This window comes from Bison bison, unplaced genomic scaffold (genome assembly GCF_000754665.1).
Source record: "Bison bison bison isolate TAMUID 2011002044 unplaced genomic scaffold, Bison_UMD1.0 scf7180017864167, whole genome shotgun sequence".
Lineage (NCBI taxonomy): Eukaryota > Metazoa > Chordata > Mammalia > Artiodactyla > Bovidae > Bison > Bison bison.
The window spans coordinates 1,757,164-1,781,201 of NW_011494739.1; the positions used below are offsets into that span (position 1 = coordinate 1,757,164).

Genomic DNA, 24,038 nt, shown 5'->3' on the forward strand with positions numbered 1-24,038 from the left:
GCATCTTCCCAACCCAGGGATTGAATCCTTGTCTCCTGCACTGCAGGCCAATTCTTTACAATGAGCCACCATGGAAGCCCCATAGAATAGGGTACACCTGTTAACTTCTCAGGCACCACCACAGGCCATTACAAAGGCTCTCCCCGGCAGGCCTGGTGGGGAAGTCTGCCCGCCCCCCACACACCAGCGTGGTGCCCCGCCAGTGTACGCAGTCTCTGAGGGGTCACAGCTAAGGGCTCAAGCCCCTGGCCCATCCTACATTCTTAGCCCAGCTTCCTTCAGAGACCTTCAGCAAGGGAGGGGGTAGCCTTTGGCCAAGGCCCTCCTCAGGTGCCTCCCCCTTAGTCAGGGGTAGAGAAGAAACCTTGAAGACACTTGTCTCCATTCTGACTCAGGACTCAGGACCTTCCTGCTCCTAGCCCTCTCTACACTCGCTCCCCACTCCACCCACCCCACCCCAATCCCCAGCTCCGGCCCCCAGGTTCACAGGCCCCCAACAGTGAGAACACCCCTGGTGCTGACCCACCCCACCCGATGGTGCCATTCATCCCAAGCAGAAAACTCAAGGGAGCGATGTCAGTGCTTCTCCAGTTCAGTAGCCTCTTCCTTATGCTACAGAAGCGAGCAATTGAAGCTGGACTGTTACTTTCATTTGGACTCTTTTTTTTTTTCCTAGCTGTGCTGGGTCTTCCCTGCTGCGCACGGGCTTCTCATTGCGGTGGCTTCTTGTGTTGTGGAGCACGGGGCTCTAGGCATGTGGGCTTCAGTAGTTGCGGCTCACCAGCTTAGTCTCCCCCCAGCATATGGGATCTTCCCAGACCAGGGATCGAACCTGTGTCCACTGCACTGGCAGGAGGATTCTTAACCACTAGACCACCAGGGAAGTCCTGCACTTGTCTTAATTGGCTCCCATGACACCTGGTGGCTCAGCTCTCTCCAGCCCGGCTGAGGTCCTGACAGCGCACTGATTAAAAGTGAACTGCCTCTACCACTTTCAGCCTGGTGACTCTTGAAAAAGTCACTAAACAGCTGTATGCTTTGGGTTCTTCCTCCGTAAAAATGAAAATGCTCACAATACCCACCTCCTAGGGTTGTTCCTGTGAGGATTTGATGAGCTGACAGATGTATGAAGTTCCAGCTAAGCATTTGCTATGATGATGTTCCACACTGTCCATTTCAGTTTGGAGATCCATATGCTTCTGGGGGTGCCTGTTGGCTTAGCCTGGGTCATGTGCCCCGCCCGTCCATGCCCGCCCCTGCTCCAGGGGTCTAGACTAAACTAGCAGGTGTTCACCTCCTAGGCTGATTCCCGGTAGGCTTGTGATCTGATCCTGTCATAGTGAATCTTAAAAGACATTGGCTGAAAATTCTGGGATACAGACAACACTCTCGCTTTCTAGCAGGACATGAACAAAGAATCATAACACCCTAGGAGATGCTGGCAGCCATTCTGGGACCACAGGGAGTGCCGACCTCAGCAAGGGGAAACACGTGGAAAACAAAGGAAAAAAAGGGAAACCAGGTCCTTGGTGTCATCACTTGATTTCCGGTTAAAGCCTCACCTCATCTAGAAATATGTACCTGAGCCCTTTACTGTTTAGGCCAATTTGACTTGGGTGTTCTGTCACCTGTAACCCAAAGTCTCCCAACACACAGAGTGGATCTGTGAGTCGTCAGAGGCTCTTGGGAGTAGGGGGGTAGACTAGGTCCCCAGGGAGGCCAACTCTGAGACAGAGCATAGGGTACAAGCTTTGATTACTGAGTGTCCTGAGGATCAGCTGAAGGAAAGAAGAGAGGGCTAGGCAGGGCTGGGAAGACAAGGAAGTTGAGCTACAGTGCAGACCCAGGGGCAGTTTCCGCCAACCCTCCAGGGAGCTGTGGAGCCAGAGGAGCCTTTGGTGTTTGCACATTGAGCATCATCAGAGGTGGGAAGGGGCCAAGGCTCTCTGCACCTCACACAAACCCCTATGGGACTGACAGCTGGAGAACGCCTGCCAATGCCCCTCCCAGTAACCCGAGCAACAAGCCCTTGCTTGAAGGGGGTCCAGGCATCACCCCTCTAAGTCCACCTTGGAAGCCTATGCGGTGGGGAATGGTGCCTGACCAGGCACCCGAGGGTGAGTTGGTGTTCATGTCCACGTACAGTGAGAATACAGGCAGTAGACAGACAGACGACTGGACTGTAAGAGAGATGGACAAGCAACAGTGAAGGTTCAGCAAGTTCCCAGGGGTCTCAAACTCCAGGCATCCCCCCTCCACCCGGGCACTGGTCTCAAAAGATCTGGGCACAAATCAGGGGGAAAACTGGGCTCCCACTGCACCAGGGAGGGGGCGGCTGGAGCCACAGAACCATGGAGACTCAGGCAGGGGTCCCTCCAGCACTTGTAGAGAAGTTCTGAGCCCCAGATGCAGGCAGCAGTTATCCACCTCTTATCTTAAGACAAAATCTATTCCTACCATGCCTTAGGAAGCCCCAGGCATTGGCAAAGACCAGGGCATGCCCAACTTTATTGGTAAAAAGGACTCGCCTAGGAATTCCTACCTGGCCCAAGCAGCAGCTCCGAAAGAATGAGGGGCAGGAGAGGAAAGAAGAAAGGAAGGGAGAGAGAGCAAGAAAGTGGGGAAAGAGGGAGGGAGTGAGGAGGGAAGGAACTGCAGACCGGCACCTGGATGGGGACGTGGCCTTAGGGGAGAACTCAAGGCTCCAGGTAGGGGGAAGAAACCAGGGAAGGAGGGTTGGCCTCCAGCCCCACCATCTAGAAGGGCAGCGGCTCTTCCACAGGGATGTTGAGGACGACGTCCATGTCGGGGGTGCACCTGTAGGGAGGAGCAAAGCGGGGGTGTAAGAGGCCAGGCACTAGAGCTGCAGGTTGGGGAGCATGGCCTCAGGGGAACCCTGCTCTTTCGAACACTGGTACCGGGGAGCCCCATTCCAAAACAACCTGTGCGCACGCACACATATGCACATCAAAATGAAACAGGAATTGGTTTGGCAAGACTCATGTTCCCCTACAGAGGTCTGAGGTCAACAGGGAGCAGGAGCTCAGCTCTCAAGCGCTGGGGCCCTTCAGGATGAGCGCGCTCTCTGGAGTCAGAGTGACGGTTTTGGAAGCCTGGCTCTGGGTCGCCTCAAACACTGCTTTTCCTCTCTGAGCCTCCTGCCTTCACTGGGGACAGACCCCAGGCGAGCCTCTGTTTCCTCACCTGGCAAATGGGGAGGGTCCGGAAGAAATGAAGATGAAGTTGATTCGCCAAAATATAACAAATTCTAAATCTAGATGGGTAACCGGGTACTCATCATAGTATTCTCTCAATTGTTCTATACATTTGAAATCGCTCAAAGTAATAGTAAAAAAAAAAAAATGCATCTCTGCACTGTTGTTCAGTCACTCAGTCACAGTTCAAAAGCATCAATTCTTTGGCACTCAGCCTTCTTTAAGGTCCAACTCTCAAATCCATACATGACTACTGAAAAAACCATACCTTCGACTATATGAACCTTTGTCGGCAAAGTGATATCTCTGCTTTTCAATATGCTGTCTAGGTTTGTTGTAGCTTTTCTTCCAAGGAGCAAGAGTCTTTTAATTTCATGGCTGCAGTCACTGTCTGCAGTGATTCTGGAGCCCAAGAAGATAAAATGTCACTGTTTTCATTGTTTCCCCATCTATTTGCCAAGAAGTGATGGGACTGGATGCCATGATCTTTATTTTCTGAATGCTGACTTTTAAGCCAGCTTTCACTCTCCTCTTTCACCTTCATCAAGAGGCTCTTTAGTTCCTCTTTACTTTCTGCCATAAGGGTGGTGTCATCTGCATATCTGAGGTTATTGACATTTCTCCCAACAACCTTGATTCCAGATTGTACTGGCATTGCCAAAATTTCCATTTCCAGCCAAAGTCTGTCTTCTGAGATCTACTCTTATACCCCCAGCTCCCTACCTGTCAGGTCCACGCTCAGGTCTCCATAACTTAAACTCAGTGTCCAAATCAACTGCTGATTGACCTACATATGCACCCTTCACCCCCAGTCCCAGTCTTCCCTCTCTCTGGGTTTGGTACCACTACCCATCCTGTTACAAAAGCCAGGAACCCAAGGGTCATTCTTGACACCTCCCTGTACTGTGTTTCCCATATCCAAATATCACCAAGTCCTACAGATTTACCTTCTTAAATATTTCTCCACTCTGTCCATCTCTCCTCTCTCTTCTGCCACCCATCTTGGCCAAGTCACTCCCAGCCACCCCCTCCACACACAACCGCCATCACAACCAACTGGACTCCCAACATAGCCTCTCCAACATCTTCTCCATATTCTTCTCAAAGTGTCTTTTCTTGGAATGCAAATCTGATGTCATCACTGAGCTTGAAAAGTCTTTACTTAGGACTTCCCTGGTGGTCCAGTGGTTAAGACCCCACACATCCACTGCAGGGAGCACAGGTTTGATACCTGGTTGGGTAACTAAGATGCTGTATGCCAAGTAGTATGGGCAAAAAAAAAAAAGTTCTTTGCTTTCAGGATCAAATATCTTTGGTCTACAGGGCCCTGCATGGAAGTCCCTAGGGACGGGGCTGTCATAACTCTCCCCATCACTCTGCAGTCCAACCTCACTCAGCTCCTCATAAACACCAACTTCCCTCCTACCACACATCTACAGCCTCGCTGCTCAGCCTGTGGTCCAGGGGTCGGCACCTCAGCTTCTCCCAGGAGCTTCCTAGAAATGTAGACTCCTGAGCCCCACTCCAGGCCTATCAGTTCAGAATCTGCTTTTCCACAAGATCTCCAGGTGATTCCAGTGCATGTTTTGGATGGAAAAGTTCTACTTAGCAGCGTGCCATTCCCACATCCTAGGAGGAGACAGCTTCTTCCCACTCCTGGCGTCTCCCTGCCCATGGAAGGGCATCAGTGGGCATACTGTCATCAGTGCGCATACATCATCAATGGGCATGCTGCTCCTGGCCTCTCTCCATCTCTTTACTCACTCTGCCCGGGAAGGAGGTATAACAACCTGAACAGAGTCTGGAGAGAGGAATGGGACCTGGGTAGCCCTGCCCCATTCTCTCTCAGTACTGAGCAGCCTGCAAGGACTACAGTCTCCTTTGCTTCCATGCAGCTGACCACGGAACTCCATTTGCCTAATTCTGGGTTAGTATTCAGAAGCCAACATGCCTGGAGATATAAGCTACATTCTCTAAAATCAGCTCTATCAGATAAAAGTGAGAGTCTGGCCCATGTCACCCTTGCCCCTTTCATTCTTATTTCAGTGTGTCCAGAGCTCAGGTAGGGACAATGGAGCCTACTTGGCACATCTCGAGATGCCAGCACCACCACCTAGAAATGCTCTTCCTTCAGTTTCCCCTTCAGCCCCCTTTGCCCAGTGAACTTCTGTGAATAATCCCTCAGACTTTAGTTTAAAAATGTCACATTCTCAGGATTTCCCTGGTGGTCCAGTGGTGAAGAATCTGCCTTCCAATACAGGGTATGCGGGTTCGATCCCTGGTCTGGGAATTAAGACCCCACATGCCGTGGGGCAACTAAGCCCACGCAACACAATGGACCAGCACAGTCCAAAAAAAAAAAGATCACATTTTTAGGGAGACCTCTTTGCCATTCCAGACACCCCTCTGTCCAGGCCACGCTCTCCCGTCACCACATCCACATCTCTTCTTTAGCAGCTCTCATCCCAGCTGCGACATTTATCTGCGGCTCGTTATCGATTCATGTTTGGTCCCATCCTCGGCTGTGGTGACAAAGCCAAGGACTGTTTGCCCTCACCACGCCTGGTGCTCCATAGGCCCGTCGTAGATCTGACAGCACTTTTTAAGGAAACTTAAGAGGAGAATGAAGAGGTAGAGGAGGAAGAAGGAAAGGGAGAGGAAGAGAAGGAGACAGACACAGAAGCTAAGGAGAAGGAAAATAATTGGCAGATGGCAGGAATTGCCCCACCTGGCATGACCTGGTGGGATCCCCATGCTCAAACAGGGACGGCCTGCCCCTGGGAGGTCGGGCAGGGAATTGGTTTTGGAAGGAAGTTCTTCCTTTGGGTCCCAGAAGTCTGCCCCACAGAGAGAACACCGTTCTCTCCTCGCAGGGTGCCTTCCAGGCCATTCTTCGCTGGAGCCAACCACCCTACTCAACACCGTCTTCCTGAACAGCCTGGGAGCTCAGGGGTGCACCCACTTGGTTGAGACACGGAATCTGGAACTTGAGGGGGCCAAGGAGATTACCTAACTCAGCCTGCTACGTGCAGATGGACATTCAGGCCAAGAGATGGCAAAAGGTCATGGCTGCCGCACAGTCAGAGGCAAACACCCAGTCTCCTGCCTGCACAGGTCCTGCCTTCTCCCCCAGGCTGCCCCCCAAGAACGAGAGCTTGCTCAAGCCCAGAGCATGGCTAGTGTAAGAGGTGCTGCTCAAGGACCACCTACTTGGATCTCCGAAGTAGAACGTCCGCAAATACGATCTCTCGGGGTTCCCAGATCTGAAATTCCAGCTGTTCCATCTCAGCCCTTAATCTGGGTATTTCCTCCTCAAAACGGTCTATAAACTGAGGAAAGCAGGTGAAATTGAGAAACCAAACATCCCCCAACCAACAGAAGAAAAGGGAAAAATGCGTGAATAAGGACATCTAGGGAAATAGCCTAGGCTCTGTCACTGGGACTTCTGGACTCCAAAGCGGGGCTCCCTCCTTGCAGGGCAGGGCTGGCTCATGAGTTACTGACAACGTTTGATGGTGCTGAAAAAGGTGAGGGGAGACAGGCTGCAAGGGGGTGGCAGTGCTCGACAGTGAGAATTAGTGGGGGCTGGTGGAGGTGATGAAGGTCATTCACGCAGACAACTGATGAAGGTGCAAGATAACAAAAATTACCATGAGAGGGTGGTGATCATGGAATTCATTAACATGGTCTTGAGTGATGGTCAATGTCAAGAATTAAGAGGTGAAGACAAGGAGTGGGTAGTGATAGTAAAGTGATGGCTGTGTGGGTGAAGCTTGGTGATGCTGCCGATGGGTCACGGCTGGTAGTGTTGGTTAATGAGGCAAGGCCTAGTCCTGGACAAATTCCGTTCTCAGATGGAAGACGTTAATGGCACAGCCAAGGAGGAAGACTAACACCAGAGACCTCATAAGCCCCAGATCAGGACAAGCCTGACCCCCCCAGAGGTCCTGGGGACCACCCACTCCCCCTGCTCTCACACAGCGGGGATCACCACCATCGCCACCCACTCACTTCTTGGAACTTGTCCATGTATTTCAGTATAACCCGGGTATTCCAGGTCTTCTGCAGGAGAGTCTCCTGATTGGCATGCTGGATTTTCTGTGGAAAAAGGGAAATCTTCTTCTGGCCCCCTAGAAGGGGCCCCGTAGAAGTCTGGCCGCCTAGACTGGCCCCAGATGGGTAGCAGATGGGCATGTGGTGGCCCTGAGGGCAGAGGACAGGGTTAAGAAAGCAGGGCTGGGGGCAGGACCCGGATACCTGCCACAGTGGCTGGCTACTCACCACCACCAGAGACCTCAGAAGGTTTTTTTTCTTATTCTGAATCTGGTTGGACATAGACGCCAGGACCATTCTGCACATCTCACTGAGTTCATCTAGCTCGTCCTAGGGGTTGGCAGGAAGGTGTTGGCCACCAACCCTGCCTCCCACAGGGTCAGGTGAGGCAAAACCAGGGGCTCACCTACCAACTGGCTGTCCTTCACCTGCTGCAGCTGGCGCACGAGGTTGCCCACCTGTACCAACTTGATGGGGTACTCGTGGTCCTTGTACGTGCTCACGAAGCTCACCTGCTCACGGACCTTCTCGATCTGGGCATCCAGCTGCTCCACCTGCTGCTCCAGGTCTGACAAGGGACAGAAGGCAGGATCGTCCCTCAAGGACCGCTCCAGGGCCACCCAAGAAGCAAAGCTCTCCTTAGCCAGTGGATTGGGGTCTGGGTCTATGGCTGTACCAGCCTGAACGTGCCTGATCTCATCTGGATTGGGGTCTGGGCTGAAACAAGCCCAAACACAGCTGGGAGGTGATGGACAGGTAGGCCCCCAGAAAGAGCTTTGTCTCCACAGGAGAAGAAGGACAGGTAAGCCCCCAGAAAGAGCTTTGCCTCCACAGGAGAAGCAGCAACAACCTACCCAAAAGAGGAAACAAACTATCCCGGTGCCCGATCCTTGGCACCAAGCCTGGGGAGATGAGGTGACAGGGCACACCAAGCCTGGGGAGATGAGGTGACAGGACAGGATTAAGACAGCCTATCCTGGGACTTCCCTGGTGGTCCAGTGGTTAAGAATCTGCCTTCCAATGCAAGGGATGAGGGTTTGATCCCTGGTCGGGGAACTAAGATCCCACGTGCTGTAGGGCAACTAAGCCCACACACCACAACTAGAGAAGCCTACTAACTGCAGCTACTGAGCCCTGTGCACTCCAGAGCCTGTGCTCCACAACTAGAGAAAGTCCTCGAGCTGCAACAAAGAGCCTGCGCAGCCAAAAAAAAAAAAAGGCAGTCTATCCTGCCACCCTCCATGGAGAGGATCCCAAGTGTCTGAAGCTGCCTGACACACCAGGGGAAAAAAACCACAGGCTCAACAACTCTGTGACCAGTGACCTGCCCAGCCACCAACTCCCAGAGGAACCTTGGCAGGAAACAGATAGGTTGGGATTGGATGCTGGCTCCTAGCTGTATAACTTTCAGCAGGCTACTTCACTTTCCTTAGCCTCAGTTTCCTCATCTGTAAAATGGGAGAAAAGAAAAACTTCCCCTGCCTTATAGGTAGTTGTAAGGACTGAAAGTATGCCCATAAAAACAGAGCACACAGGGCCTGCAAGTGCTAAGTGATGAGTAAGCTGTCGCTGTGCATCTTAGCAGTCCCCTCTGCCTCAGAAGCGAGGTGGTGGGCCTGATGGCTTCCCCTAGAGAGCCAGGTGAGGGTCAACTAACCCGCGGAGAGATTCTTACTGCGGATCTTGGCTTCCTCCTTCTCCTCCCATTCCTGGAGCTCACACTTCATCTGGTGCAGCTTCTTCTTGTTGGAGTACTCCAAGATGTCAGTGATGGTCTGTGGGAGTGGGGGGGCGTTAGCTCACCACCACCATCACCCACCACCCCCGCTTCCACTGGTGCTGCCAAAGCAGGGACCGTCAGAGAACTCAGTACTTTCTCAGAGGAGTCCCCAGACCCAATCCCACTGGGGCCCACACCTCCTGTGTGCCAGGTGCAACTCCTTTTCGGGGTGAGCGCTATTGTGCCCCACTTGTATGGGGCTCAGAGGTTGACTCAGAGCCTTCCAGCTAATTAGTGCTGAACTGGCATGAGTCCCCACCCCACCCCCAGTCTGATTCCAAGACCCAGGTAGGGGTGCGGGGGGCGGGGACAGTGGAGTGTGTAAAAGATGCTATCTTCCAGACGGAGGAAGGAGCTTATGCAACCAGCCGGGAGAAAGCAGGAGAGGGCGCCCAAGGGCTCGGGAGGGGCGGTGTCGCGGGCTGGACGGCGGCTCAGGGCGGAGGCGGGGCTGCGGGGCCAAGGCGGGGAGAATCACCATGTAGACGTCCTGCTGCTGCAGCAGCATCCGCACTTTCAGGGCGGCGCTGTCCTCTGTGTCCTGGATGGTCTTGATCAGTTCCCCACAGTGGTTGGTGAGGAATTCCTCGTGGTCGCAGAGCTCCTGGTACGAGGTTCGCCGGTTCCGGAGCATTGTCTGCGGGCGGAGAGACAGGGAAGGGAAGTGGCGATGCGCGGGGCCGGCCGGCACCTCCCAGAGCCCAAGGACCACGTCCCTCCCGCCGCAATCCGCCCCCTTGTGGCCCCGACTGATAAATGCCACCCGAGCTGGGCGGCTGTTCTCTATTGTCTGCGGGTCAGAGCACCTTGAATTATTTCATCCTTTCTGAAACACCCATTTCCCCATAATTTTATGCTCTGGGGTGGAGCTGTATCTTACAGCTGGTGGCGTGTTACAGTCTAGTTGAAAAATATTTAATTAGTGAGTTATTAAGATAAAGGTGCGCCTTATTACCAGTGGCTTCTTAGAATCAGTGAATTATGTGTGTGTTAGTCTCTCAGTCGTGTCTGACTCTTTGCGACCCAATGGACTGTAGCCCACCAGGGTCCTCCGTCCATGGGATTCTCCAGACAAGAACACCGGAGTGGGTTGCCATTCCCTTCTCCAGGAGAACTTCCCGACCCAGGAATGGAATCAAGGTCTCCCGCATCGCGGACGAATTCTTTACCCTGAGTCACCAGGGAAGCCCTCTTTGCATTGAAAGAAGTCTTAATCGCTGGACCACTAAGGAAGTCCCAACATATTTTTCTTATTTTCTTCTTTCTTGTCTGTCTTCCCAACTAGAATTTTACAGCCAGGAGGGCAGGGGCTTTGGTTGTCTTGTCACAGCTGTATCTCCAGCACACACACAGAACAGTACCTAGAGCTCCATAAGGGTGGGCTTAATCAACTGATGAGTAAATATTCTTTGGAGGTTTTTTAATTTGTTATGCGTCTCCCCTTTTTAATTTGTTATGCTAAAGTATAAGCTCCATCATAGCACGGATTCTGGGATCATGTTCTTGGCTATCTCCCCAGCACCCAGCTTGGTGCCTGACACATCGTTGGCACTCTCGGGAGTTGGTGCTTGAATAAAAAACTGTCCTGAGGCTGAGGGGCAGAGTCAGAATCCTATTCCAACTCCAAGAACAAACCAACTGGGTTGTTTCTGCATTCTTGCTCTGTTTCCCCCTTGTCCCCACAGCCCACTCTGCACACAGCAACAGCAGCCCGGGGACTCCTATGAACCTCAGGGCCTTTGCAGTTCCAGTTCTTCTGCCTGGAGCATTCCTGCCTCAGATGTCACCACCTTGACAGCCTTCCCTGACCACCCTCCTAAAATGGTCATGGCCACCCCCTCCTCTGTGGTCCTTTAGCCCCCTAACCTTATTTTATACTTCTTCACAGCTCTTGTCTTCACTACACATGCCATATCTATCTTGTTTGTTATCTGTCTCCCCTGTGAGCTCCCTAAGGTCAGAGGCCACATCACTGGTGAATTCCCACACTTAGAACAGGGTCTGGGACACAGTAGATGCTCAAATATTTGTTGATTAAACAAATGAATGATTATAAGAGAGTATTAGGAACTGGTTAGGAGCACAGGTTTTAGAGCCAATTGTCCAGGTTCATGTTTCATATCAAAAACACATAACCCTTCTAAAGTCAGGATAAAAATAACATCAGAAATATGAGTTCCTCCTTTAAGAATACTGGGCTGCCTCTAATAACTCATTTTTGCAAAATTGAAGGTTAAAGGGAAAAAAACGATTTCAAGGCAAATACATTTCTCCCTATTTCTTTATATAACAGTCATTGTTCATTGAGCTATTAAAAACTTTCCTGAAGAAGTTAAGAACTCTTCTATAATATTTTGTAGTAGTTATAGTATTTGGTATGTTACTTTCTGCTATGGACACTAATGCCCCCACTTCTTCTAGTTCATTTCAAATACTTTGAAACATTGTTCAGAAGCCATAATAAACAACAGATTTTGAGAAAATGAACGATCAAGTTCTATCAGTTGATGTGAAAAGTTTTAATAGGAAGCTCCTAAGTCTTGCTTCAAGATGCACTGTATTTCATGAAAGGTTAATTTCCCAGAGTTTGTAAATGAACAAGGCACTAGATTGTATTCCTAATGCAATGAAATAAAATGATTCCAATCATTTTCCTGTATCTTAAACACAAAGGCAAATCTTTGTCTAACTGGCTTTGACCCCTGGTACTGTATTTTCTAACTGTGTGATCTGGTGCAAGTCATTTATCTCCATGCACCTCAGTTTTCCCTTCTGTAAAATAGGGCTGATGATAAGCATGCCCATGGGGATGCTGTGAGGAGAACAAGACTGCAGGCAGGCACCCACGAAGTGCTCAGGGCATGTTTGCTATGACCATCCCCCACCCCCCGGCCCTGGCCCCCAGTGCCTGTGGGAGGATGCTCATACTCTCATTAGTCGGATTGTGGCCTGTGTCTTCCCAGAGTCCAACTTTCCTCTGCGCAGCTCTAGTGGATTCCTCGGCTGGCTTGTCATCCACAAGGTAGGCTTGGATTGCCGCCCTAGGGCATGGGAAAGGACAGAGAGAGAGTCAGGAGAAACAGTCAGACAGCCCAGGCCCCAACTGCATCCACTCATGGCCTTATAGTGTATGACAGTGAGACAGAAGCCAAAGCTCACATCCATCAGTAAGCTCCCAGGCCCCACTCTGGTCCTTGTTATAAAGGACAGCGAAGCCCAGGGAACTTCCACATACCATACTGACTGTGTGGCTGAACAGAGGGACAGTGAGGGGTAGTAGCGGGAGGATGGCCAGACACCCTCATCTCTCCCCCCAAGCTGGCCAATGGTAAGCTCAGGAAGGAAAGAGGTTAAAAGCAATAACTAACGAGCTAGACAGCCTGGGTTTGAATCTGGCAGCTCACATGACCTCTCTGCCCCTCACTTCCCCATTACTCTATAATACAAGAATCATCATCATGACTACTTCACAGGATTGTCGTGAAGACTAAATAAGAAGTTACTGTCCTTTAAAGTGTTTGGAATAATGCTTAACACATATTCAGTGCAAATATAAATTACCAGTTGTCACTGTTATTACCAGTGGCCTGAGAACTGGGATCAGGACCACAGCATCAGATAAAGATACAGGAGCCAAGCAAAACACTGTCTCTGAAATACCTGTAAAACCTGTGGTCCTGCCAGATATGAAGTACACGAAAATAAATCAGAGCAGAAGACACTCAAGAGGGCATGTTCCAAGAATCCCTGATTCCTCTTGGCGTGTCCTGCACCAGCGTGAGGCAAATCACACAAACCATCACATCACAAATGCTGCCCTCAAAGGCCCTGTTAGAGGTGCAACCCAATTCATTTTGAAAAATATTATTTCTTTAATGGATTGATATCCATAATTTAGTATTAAGTACTGAGGTGACAAAGCAAATTAGAGTACTTTTGAGTTAAAGTTATGAATTATCTGATATTTACTTGAAACTATTCGAGAGATGGAGTGATTAATAATTACTCTTGTAATTCTAATTTTTTTAATATTTATTTTTATTTATTTGGCTGCACCGGCATGCAGGATCTTCAGTTGTGGCATGTGGGATCTAGTTCCCTGGCCAGGGATGGAACTCAGGCCCCTTACATTCAGTCTTAGCCACTGGACCACCAAGGAAGTCCCTTGTAATTCTAATTCAAAATACGTAAATGAGATTTTGATTTAGATTTGTTTTAAGTTGCAAGGTTTAATACAATCTTATTAAATGTATATAAATTACCACAACTTTTAAGAGAACATAAGATTACCCACATTTAGAGGTTTATTTATTAGATATACAAGAATTACATTACATGCCCAACGGTTTTGTTAATCAGAACAAGTGAACTTTTTGAAAGTGAAAATGTATATATAAAATTTTAAACGTAGCTTCAACAATTTAAGGGAATTTAATTAACCAAGTTCCAAAACCTCCTTTACGAGGGTTTTTAAAAATTATAACATTTGTAGGTTGAACTTACTTAGGAAGATTTGTCGGTTTAATAACGCGTATTTCTTTTCATTAGTGGTGGTAGCCCTGATTTATCTTTTTTTAATTAAACTTTTAATTTTGAAATAAATTCAGATTACATGCAGTTTTAAGAAGTAATACAAAGAAATCTTGTGTTTCCTCAACCCAGTTACTCCCAATGGTAACATCTTATAAAACCAAGCACAGTATCACAAGCAGGACACTGAAAGACAGCATGTTACAGAACACTTCCACAGACACAAAAGATTGCTCCTGGGGCCTTGTACGGCCACACGCATTTCCCTCTCCTTCCATCCTCCTCCCACTACCGGCATTCATGAATCTATTCTCCACTTCTACAGTTCTGTCATTCCCAGAATCTTATACAAATGGAATCTAACAATATGATACTTCTAAGACTGGCTTTTCTCACTCAGCGTAATTCACTGGAGATTCATCTAAGTTAGTGAAAGTATCAAAAGTTCTCTCCTTTTCCTTCTGAATAGTATTATGTGGAATGGATGCACCATAGTTTCTTTAACTACTCACTCATTAAAGGACATCTGGATTGTTTCCAGTTTGAGGGTATTATGAATCAGGCTAAAGTGAAACTGTCATGCACTGGTTTTTGTGTGACCGTAAGTTTTCACTTCTCTGGGATAAATGCCCAAGAGTGCAACTGTTGGATCATTATGGGAAATGTGTGCTTGGTTTCATTAGAAACAAATGACCCAATCTCTCGTTGTTGCCAACACTTGGCATTATAACTATTTTTCATTTTAGTCATTCTGATAGATGTTCAGTGACACCCCATTCTGGTTTAATTTGCATAGCCCTAGTGGATAATGATTGGAGAAGGAAATGGCAACCCACTCCAGTGTTCTTGCCTGGAGAATCCCAGGGATGGGAGAGCCTGGTGGGCTGCCTATGGGGTCACATAGAGTCGGACACGACTGAAGCGACTTAGCAGCAGAAGCAGCAGCAGTGGATAATGATGTTGAACATCTTTTCCTGTGCTTATTTACCATATGTATTTCCTCTTCTGGTGAAATGTCTCTTCAAGTGTTTTGCCTTTAACTCTTTAACTGAATTGTTTTTCTGTTGAGTTTGAGGGTTCCCAATATATTCTACAAAGCAGTCCTTTGTCAGGTATGTGGTTTGCAAACATTTTATCCAAGTACATAGCTTTATACTTAATCTCCGTGAAGACTGTGAAAAGAACAGAAGTCATACATTTTTATGAAACCCTACCTGTCCATTTATTCCATTTTTCTTTTATGAATCCACTGTTGGTAAGAAGACAAAGAACTCTTCACTTGCCATCAGTCCCAAAGATTTTGCTCTCATGTTTTTTCTAAAAGTTTTACTGTTTTACATTTTACATTTAATTTTTATTTCATTTTAAATTTACATTTTGGGTTAATTTTTGTATAAGTTGTGAGACTTCGATAGAAGTTCCTTTTTTCATCTGTGGATGTCCATCTGCTGTAGCACCATCTGTGGAAAAGGCTTTCTTTTCTCCACTGTTCTTGCACCTTTGTCAAAAATTGCTTGAGTATTTGTGTGGCTGTTTCTGGTTTTTTATTCTATTGATCTATGTGTTTCTCTAACAATACGATGCTGTTTTGATTACTATAACCAAATAGTAGGCATTAATATCAGGTAAAGTGATTCTTCCGATGTTGTTCACTTTAAATTGTCTTATCTATCCTAGGACCTTGCTTTTCTGTATAAATTTTAGAATAAACCTGTCTATGCCTACAAAAAACTTGCTGGGATTTTGACTGGGATTGCATTAAACGTGAATCAATCTGAGAACTGACATCTTTACAATGTTGAGTCTTCTAATCCATGAACACAGTATGTTTCTCCATTTATTTAGGTCTTCTTTGATTCTTACATTAGCATTATATAGATTTCAGCTTACAGATCCTATACGTGTTCTGTTAAGTTTATGCCTAAATATTTCATTTTCTTTGGTGTGACGGTAAATATATTGCGTTTTTTATTTTGATTTCTACATATTTATTATTAGTACATAGAAATGTGATGGGTTTTCGTGTGTTGTGCTAGTATCCTGCAACCTTGGTCAACTCATTACTTCTAGTTTCTTTTTAGATATAGTAGACTCCTTAAGATTTTTTATGTAGACAGTCATGTCATCTATAAATAAGAATAGTCAAATAATTCTATCTGATTCATCTCAGTGTTGATGTCTGTCTTTTCTCATTCATGTTGTGCTTTTTCTCATTGTTGGTATGATGGGTGATTCTCATTGTATCTTGGGTGTTTTAGATATTGCTCTGGATCTTATTTCATCTTCTTTTTAGCAGACAATCTCCTGTTGAAATTCAGCATGAAGGCAAGATGATGGTGTATGCTCCCCATTCTAGCAGCCCACTTTTTTCTTTACAGTTTTCAGAGCCTCTCTCTGTTGTGTAGTGTCCAGGGATTTTTAGTTGCAAAAGGGAGGACCAGGAAGGAATGGGGCTACTCCATCTTGGTGGAATCAGCAGATTTATCTTTTTTTAACACTCAAAAGCTGCCCTCAAGGACATGACTTTCCACAAGACATGCTACCAACCCAAGCTTCAGTGTCCTCATCTGTAAAATGGTGATGACACCATTTCCAGAAGTGAATGAGATCATGCGTACATGCTCAGTTGCTCAGTCGTGTCTGGCTCTTTGTGACCCCAGAGACTGTAGCCCACCAGGCTCCTCTGTTCATGGGATTTCCCAGGCAAGAATATTGAAGTGGGTTGCCATTGCCTCATCCAGAGGATGTTCCTGACCCAGGGACTGAACCCTGGTCATTTGCGCCTCCTGCATTGTAGGCGGATTCTTTACCACTGAGCCACCAGGGAAGCCCATGAATGAGATCATGACCTCCTTCAATTATAAGTGTATTTTTTTTTTCTTTTTAGCTGCACTTTGCTGTGACTCGTGGGCTCTCCAATTGCAGCACAGCTGATTTAGTTGTCCCAAGGCATTGGGACCTTAGTTCCCCAACCAGGGATCAAACCCAAGTCCCCTGCATTGGAAAGCAGATTCTTTACCACTGGACCACCATGGAAGTCCCTACAAGTGTAAAGTTTTGTGTAATTACATGTGTGAGGTTGGGACTATGAACTACACGGCCAGAAACCAATCTTTCTCCTAAGTCAACAACACTCAGCCCAATGCTGTGGACACCGGGGGCTCAGCAAATGGCTGCTGCTGAATGGATGTATGAATGAATGAATGAGTGAATGAATGGATGAATGAACAAATAAGGCCTCTACAATAGAGCCTAACACAAAATGAGTCCTCAGCAAATGCTAACTGTTGTTATTTACATAGATTACACTTGAACAAGGCAGGAATCTTTGTGCCGGTTTCCACAGGGAAGGAAACTGAGGCTGGGATCAGTAACTCAAATAGAATTGCTAGCAAGAAGGGACACTGGAACACCAGCTCAGGTCTACATTTCTCCAGTGGTTGACTCTGGGTCCTGGAGCCAAACTGCCAAATACCACAGCCTGGCTGTGCCCCTCCTACCTGTGTGGCCTTGGGAGTTGCACCTGTCTGTGCTTCAGGTTCCTCATCTCTAAGAGGTGATAACATCAGCACCCATCTCACAGGGCTGTTGGGAAGATTAAATGAAGTGATATGCGTAAATTGCTCAGATAGTATCTAGCACATATGTCCTTGGCATATGTTAATTGCTCTTGTTCTGGTTGTGGTTGTGTCTATTACATACCTCACTGCTTTCCCAGGGAAAGGAAAGGGCAAGCGTTTCCTTGTAGATGCTGTTTGAATAGGACCAAAGACAAAACTTCTGTCACTATCACAATGTCGTGTGCTTATCACTTTACATCAATGACTCTCAACAGCTCAACAGGGGTATTTACATATACTGCTGGGGGAATCTGTGGTACACATAAAAACTAAGGGTCCAATATCTCCCAGACAGGACAACCCCATAGAACATAGAATTCTCCTATCTTGTTTAACTTTTCTAAGTCCTAATAGATACTGACATAGGTAAAATCCGATTATAATGATCTGATCCCAGAACCTGATTTTGTTTTACATGTAACTATAAAAATGGAAAAAAACAGAAACAGTGACAGATTTTATGTTCCTGGGCTCCAAAATCAGTGCAGACAGTGACTGCAGCCAAGAAATTAAAAGATGCTTGCTCCCTGGAAGGAAAGCTATGACAAACCTAGACAGCATATTAAAAAGTAGAGACATCACTTTGCCGGCAAAGCGTCATATAGTCAAAGCTATGGTTTTTCCAGTAGTCATGTACAGATGTGAGAGTTGGACCATAAAGAAGGCTGAGTGCTGAAGAATTGATGCTTTTGAATTGTGGTACTATAGAAGACTACCAAGAGTCCCTTGGATTACAAGGAGATCAAACCAGTCAGTCCTAAAGGAAATCAACCCTGAATACTCACTGGAAGGACTGATGCTGAAGCTGAAGCTCCAATACTATAGCCACCTGATGCAAAGAGCCAACTCACTGGAAAAGACCCTGATGCTGGGAAAGATTGAGGGCAGGAGAAGGAGGTGACAGAGGATGAGATGGTTGGATGGCATCATCGACTCAACGGACATGAGTTTGAGCAAGCTCTGGGAGATGGTGAAGGACAGGGAAGCCTGGTGCTGTAGTCCATTGGGTCCCAAAGAGTCATTCACAACTTAGCAACTAAACAACAACATAATGCTGAATTTTCCAATGAGGCAGCTACAATCAGGGGAAGATTGTGCCTTGTTTTGTTTAGAACTCTAGTAAGAGATGACACAACTTTGGAAATCGGGTTGCAATGAAAAATCCCTCTTGGTATTTGAGTCCCCAATTTCCATCATGTGTCAGTCAGCATTTGCAACTGTTACATTCACCATGATGCCACATCTATGAGTAAGCTTCTGATGACTTGCTCATGCCATCCTGAACATTTACATAATGAAACCTTTGCTATTTAAATGTAAATAACTTGCCTTTTCCTTTACTTTACAATTCCATTCAGTTCAGTTCAGTCGTTCAGTCATGTCCAACTCTTTGCTATCCCATGGACTGCAGCATGCCAGGCTTCCCTGTCCATCACCAACTCCCAGAGCTTGCTCAAACTCATGTCCATCAAGTCGGTGATGCCATCCAACCATCTCATCCTTTGTCGTCCCTTTCTCCTCCTGCCGTCAATCTTTCCCAGCACCAGGGTCTTTTCCAATGACTGAGTTCTTCACATCAGATAGCCAAAGTATTGGAGTTTCAGCTTCAGCATCAGTCCTTCCAATGAACATTCAGGACTTATTTCCTTTAGGATGGACTGGTTGGATCTCCTTGCAGTCCAAGGGACTCTCAAGAGTCTTCTCCAACACCACAGTTCAAAATTCTTCATCAATTCTTCAGTGCTCAGCTTTCTTTATAGTCCAACTGTCACATCCATACATGACTACTGGAAAAACCATAGATTGACTACAGGCCTTTGTTGGCAAAGTAATGTCTCTGCTTTTCAATATGCTATCTAGGTTGGTCATAGCTTTTCTTCCAAGGATCAAGCGTCTTTAAATTTCATGGCTTCAGTCACCATCTGCAGTCATTTTTGAGCCCCACAAAAATAAAGTCTGTCACTGTTTCCATTGTTTCCTCCATGTATTTGCCATGCAGTGATGGGACTGGATGCCATGATTAGTTTTCTGAATGCTGAGCTTTAAGCCAACTTTTTCACTCTCCTGTTTCACTTTCCTCAAGAGGCTCTTTGGTTCTTCTTCACTTTCTGCCATAAGGCAATCTTGATTCCAGCTTGTGCTTCATGCAACCCAGCATTTCGCATGATGTACTCTGCATATAAGTTAAATAAGCAGGATGACAATATACAGCATTGATGTACTCCTTTTCTGATTTGAAACCAGTCTGTTGTTCTATGTCCAGTTCTAACTGTTGCTTCTTGATCTGCATACAGATTTCTCAGGAGGCAGGTAAGGTGGTCTGGTATTCCCATCTCTTTAAGAATTTTCCACATTTTGTTGTGATCCACAGTCAAAGGCTTTCGCATAGTCAATAAACCAGAAGTAGATGTTTTTCTGCAACTCTCTTGCATTTTCAATGATCCAACAGATGCTGGCATTTGATCTCTGGTTCCTCTGCCTTTTCTAAATCCAGCTTGAATATCTGGAAGTTCACCATTCATGTACTGTTGATACCTGGCTTGGAGAATTTTGAGCATTACTTTACTAGCTTGTGAGATGAATGCAATTGTGCGGTAGTTTGAACATTCTTTGGCATTGCCTTTCTTTGGGATTGGAATGAAAACTGACCTTTTCCAGTCCTGTGGCCACTGCTGAGTTTTCCAAAGTTGCTGGTATATTGAGTGTAGCACTTTAACAGCATCATCTTTCAGGATTTGAAATAGCTTAACTGGAATTCCATCACCTCCACTAGCTTTGTTCATAGTGATGCTTCCTAAGGCCCACTTGACTTCACATTCCAGGATGTCTGGCTCTAGGTGAGTGATCACACCATCGTGGTTATATGGGTCGTGAAGATCTTTTTTGTATAGTTCTTCTGTGTATTCTTGCCACCTCTTAATATCTTCTGCTTCTGTTAGGTCCATACCATTTCTGTCCTTTATTGTGCCCATCTTTGCATGAAATGTTCCCTTGGTATCTTTAATTTTCTTGAGGAGATCTCTAGTCTTTCCCATTCTATTGTTTTCCTCTATTTCTTTGCATTGAGCACTGAGGAAGTCTTTATCTCTCCTTGCTACTCTTTGGAACTCTTCATTCAAGTGGGTATATCTTTCCTTTTCTCCTTTGCCTTTAGCTTCTCTTCTTTTCTCAGCTATTTGTTAGGCCTCCTAAAACAGCCATTTTGCCTTTTTGCATTTCTTTTTCTTGGTATTTTGCATTTCTTTTTCATTTCTTTTTGTATTTTTTCTTTACTTTACAGTTAGGGCATTATATTAACTTTTAAATTATATACATAGGTAGATTATATTATCTATGAAGTTTATTTCAGGATATTAAAGGAATATTACAAAATATATGTCATTAAAAGGAGTGCTGAGTCTCATAAGGTTGAATAACAATGGGCTTTACACAGATCTTCTCATTTAACTCTCACATCATATCAGGTAAGTATTAGTGTCTTCATTTTAAAAATGAGGAAACAGAAATTTAGAGAGATGAATGACTTTCCCAAGAGAGCAGATGAGAGAACCAAGATCTGAATCCATGTCTGCCTAAGCCAAGGCCTCAGAACTCCCCTGGAAGGCGTGACAGTGATGTGGCAGAGATTATCCCAAGTTCACCAAACTCTGTTTTCTTTTCCTAGCTGGACTACATTTCCCATCTTTCCTTGGGGTTAAGGGTGGGCATGTGGCTGAGTTAAGGACACCGGAATATGAGTGGGCGTGATGTCTGTCACTTCAAGTCTAGGCCCTGAAAAAGATCTGTCCACAAGATCATCCATATTCTTGCTCTCTTTCTTCTTTCTGCTGGATGCAAAAGGACCCAACAGAGGACTTCAGGACCTTACAAGATGTCCTAGTCACAAGGTGATGGAGCCTAGACTCCAGAATGATCATGTGAAAAAGATTACCGCCCTCCCCCCAGATCCACAAATGTACTTTGACATAAATGAGAAACGAGCATCTGTATTAATACTTCAAATCTGGGGACTGATTGTTATAGCAGTTAGCCTACCCTGATATAAATGCTGTCACCAAGGGCCAAGAACCTCTACCCCCATCCTGTCCCCACCTCCTTCTCCAGCGCCCAAGGACCTCTGCCCACCTGGCTGGATGGTAGACCAGGTCTTCCTTTCGCTTTTCTTAGTGCCCACAGTCTGTGGGATTGGAGGCAGAGCAGATGGCTTGGCTCTCTGCTTGGACCGCTGCCATGGAACATAATCCTACCAGACATAACACAAATCAGTCACACAGCTCATGGGCTCAAATCCCAGCTTCCCCCCTTACTGATATCTGTAACCTTGACCAAGTGGGTTTACCTCTCTGAGCCTCAATTTTCTCATCTGTAAACTGGACCGAATTTAAAAACCTACCCCCATAGGTTGGTACAAACATTCCAAAAGATATTTGTAAAGCATGTGGTAAGTGCTCCCTAAATGTTATCAAGTTTGCATCAGCCAGCCAGAATTTACTAAGTACATCCAGGCCGGGAGGTGCTAAGAACTGAGAAACAGAAGACATGGAAAAGACCCGATAGGAAAGCAGATATGCAATCAGAGATAAAGAAGGGAGCAGCATAATATATCCTTACCTCCGGATAAGACAGTGAGAAAACTGAGGTTCTGAGGCACGCCCCGGGTCAGCAAGCCCCACCCCACACCGACCCTAGCCCTTCTGGACTCACCAGAACCTGGAACTGGGGGACTGTGGAGCCGATCCCAGAGCGGCTGCCTCTGCAAAGTGTTGGGTCGGGAAAATACTCCCATCAGTCCCAACCCGTGAGGATGCAAGCAGCAAGCGTGAAACTGGGATGGGGTCTCGAACCCGAAACCTCAGTCACTAAGGACACAAACCTAGCAGGAGCCTGAGAACACGCGAGAGAGGCGGGGCTAGGGAGATAAGGGGGTGGGGGGGAGAGGGCGGGGTCAAACGAGCGGGACGACACCCGGAGAGGACCCAGCCAGCGCTGGGTTGGGGGCCACGCATGAGCACTCCACCTCCCTCCTTACCGCTTTCACATACTTTGGAAAGTTGCGCGCCATTAGGGAGAATGGAAGAAGAGTCCTGAGGCTTTGGGGCCCCGATTTTGGGGGATGCCTGTTTCTTCAGCTTCTCCAACTTCCTTGTTTCAGCGTTGATCGCGCGGTAACCAAGGCCACTCAAACTTCCCAGAGAGACCTGATGCTTTCTCGCCTGTCTCCGTCTCCAAGGAAACGGACGCAGACTACCGAACGCCTAGAGGGACCAATATCGCACTGGAAAAAGTAGCTCTCGCCACATTCCACGCATCGCGGTTTCAAATTCCCCTCAGCTGGCCCCGCCTATCATGCTAAAGAATTATGTCATATTCCTCCTCTCAGCAAACCTCCATCACATCCTTCTCCATCCTTACTCTTGGCTAATTACGTTGCTTCCTGTTTCACCGGGAAAATCATGGCAATCAGTAAACTCAGGTTCACATCACCTCATTCACCCACCCACATGCCTCCCTACTGAGACTCTGTAAACTGCTTGCTGACCTCGATTCCTGTTGTGCACTGAAACCTGTCCTTTCTCATTTTCTCTAGGACTTTCCCCCAGGAATTTCCCCCATTTTCTCCATCACCCTCTCCTCTGTATTTTCACTGCTTTACCAACATATTTTAATTTCTTCTGTTAAAAAAAAAGCGAACATTTCCCATCCAGCTACCCTCCCATTTCTGCTTCACTTTAAAGCAAAACTTCTAAAGAGGTTTGCCTACTGTTTCCCATTCCTTTTTGCCTCTTCAATCAGGCTTTCACTCTCCACCTCTCCACTGAAACTGCCACTGTCAGCGCTGCCAGTGAGCTCCATTTTGCTAAACTTCTCTGTGTGCATCTTCCTTAGCCGATCTGCAGCATTTGACACAATGGATCACTCCCTCCTTGACACACTTTCTAAACATGGTGTCCTGGAAACCACTCTAGCGCTGCTTCCCACCTCATTTTCTTCTCTTTTCCTGCTTTCTCTTTTTCTCCCTTTACTCCCAGGTTGCCCCAGGACTCGGACTCAGCCCTCTCTTTTTTTCTGTCCATTCATGCTCCCTTTCAGTCTTGTGACTTCAGATGCCATCTTTACCCAGATGCCTCCTAGACTCACATCTCCAGCCTCTCCATCTTCTTCCAGTCACATACATCCAACTGCCTACTCAGCATCTCCATTTGGGTACCTGAGAGGCAACTAACACTCAGTATTTCCCCAATTTTAGCCAACTCAAAGTGGCAACTCTCTTCCTGGAGTCTTTTTTTTTTTTTGCCACACCCAGGAAGGCTTGTGGCCTGTAGTGAAAGTGCAGAGCTCTAACCACTGAACTGCCAGGGAATTCCCCTGGAGTCATTCTTAACTCATCTTTTGACTCATCTCTCCTCCCACATCCAAATCTGTCAGCAATACCTTCAAAGTAATGTAGAGTCAGACTGCTTACTCCCACTGCCACCCATACAAATAAACACCCCACTTTGCCCCTTACTCCAAGACTACAAGTACCAGCTCCCACCCTTACCGCACTCCAGTTCTCTCTCCACACCTCAGATTTGCTAGATAGAGCACAGATTTAAAAGTGCATTCCTGTTTTAAAAAATAATTTGGAAGGAGCAAATTAATTTAAAATCAGTCACACTTCAATAGGGGAATGTTTCCATAGAACACAAGGCTTGGTGATCCAGCAATTAAGAACCTACCTTGCAATGCAGGAGATGCGGGTTCGCTCCATGGTCAGGGAACTAAGATCCCACATGCCAAGGAGCAACTAGAGAACCCACAAGCTGCAACTAGAGAAGCCTACATGCAGCAGCTACTGAA

The 24,038-nt window shown here is 46.9% G+C and overlaps 1 protein-coding gene across 1 annotated transcript; it reads right to left on the reverse strand.

Moving 5' to 3' along the window:
- Positions 1 to 2,478: 2,478 nt before the first annotated feature.
- On the reverse strand, positions 2,479 to 24,038 carry LOC104990008 (chromosome unknown open reading frame, human C20orf96). Its single transcript, XM_010841888.1, has 11 exons — positions 22,241 to 24,038; positions 21,903 to 21,951; positions 21,324 to 21,441; positions 11,977 to 12,089; positions 9,527 to 9,838; positions 8,944 to 9,043; positions 7,679 to 7,836; positions 7,497 to 7,598; positions 7,227 to 7,313; positions 6,426 to 6,544; positions 2,479 to 2,817 (listed from the first exon to the last, which is right to left on the reverse strand). Exons 1-11 carry the CDS (start codon positions 22,258 to 22,260, stop codon positions 2,757 to 2,759), a joined length of 1,239 nt encoding a protein of 412 aa, XP_010840190.1. The 5' UTR covers positions 22,261 to 24,038; the 3' UTR covers positions 2,479 to 2,756.

Coding starts and splice junctions, on each gene's coding strand:
- LOC104990008 (XM_010841888.1), bottom strand. CDS start 22,260: ATGGCGCGCAACTTTCCAAA. Junction 7,837..8,943: donor GGAGGAAGCCAAGATCCGCA/GTAAGAATCTCT, acceptor GTCCCTTGTCAG/ACCTGGAGCAGCAGGTGGAG. Junction 7,314..7,496: donor TTCTGAGGTCTCTGGTGGTG/GTGAGTAGCCAG, acceptor CTTTTTCCACAG/AAAATCCAGCATGCCAATCA.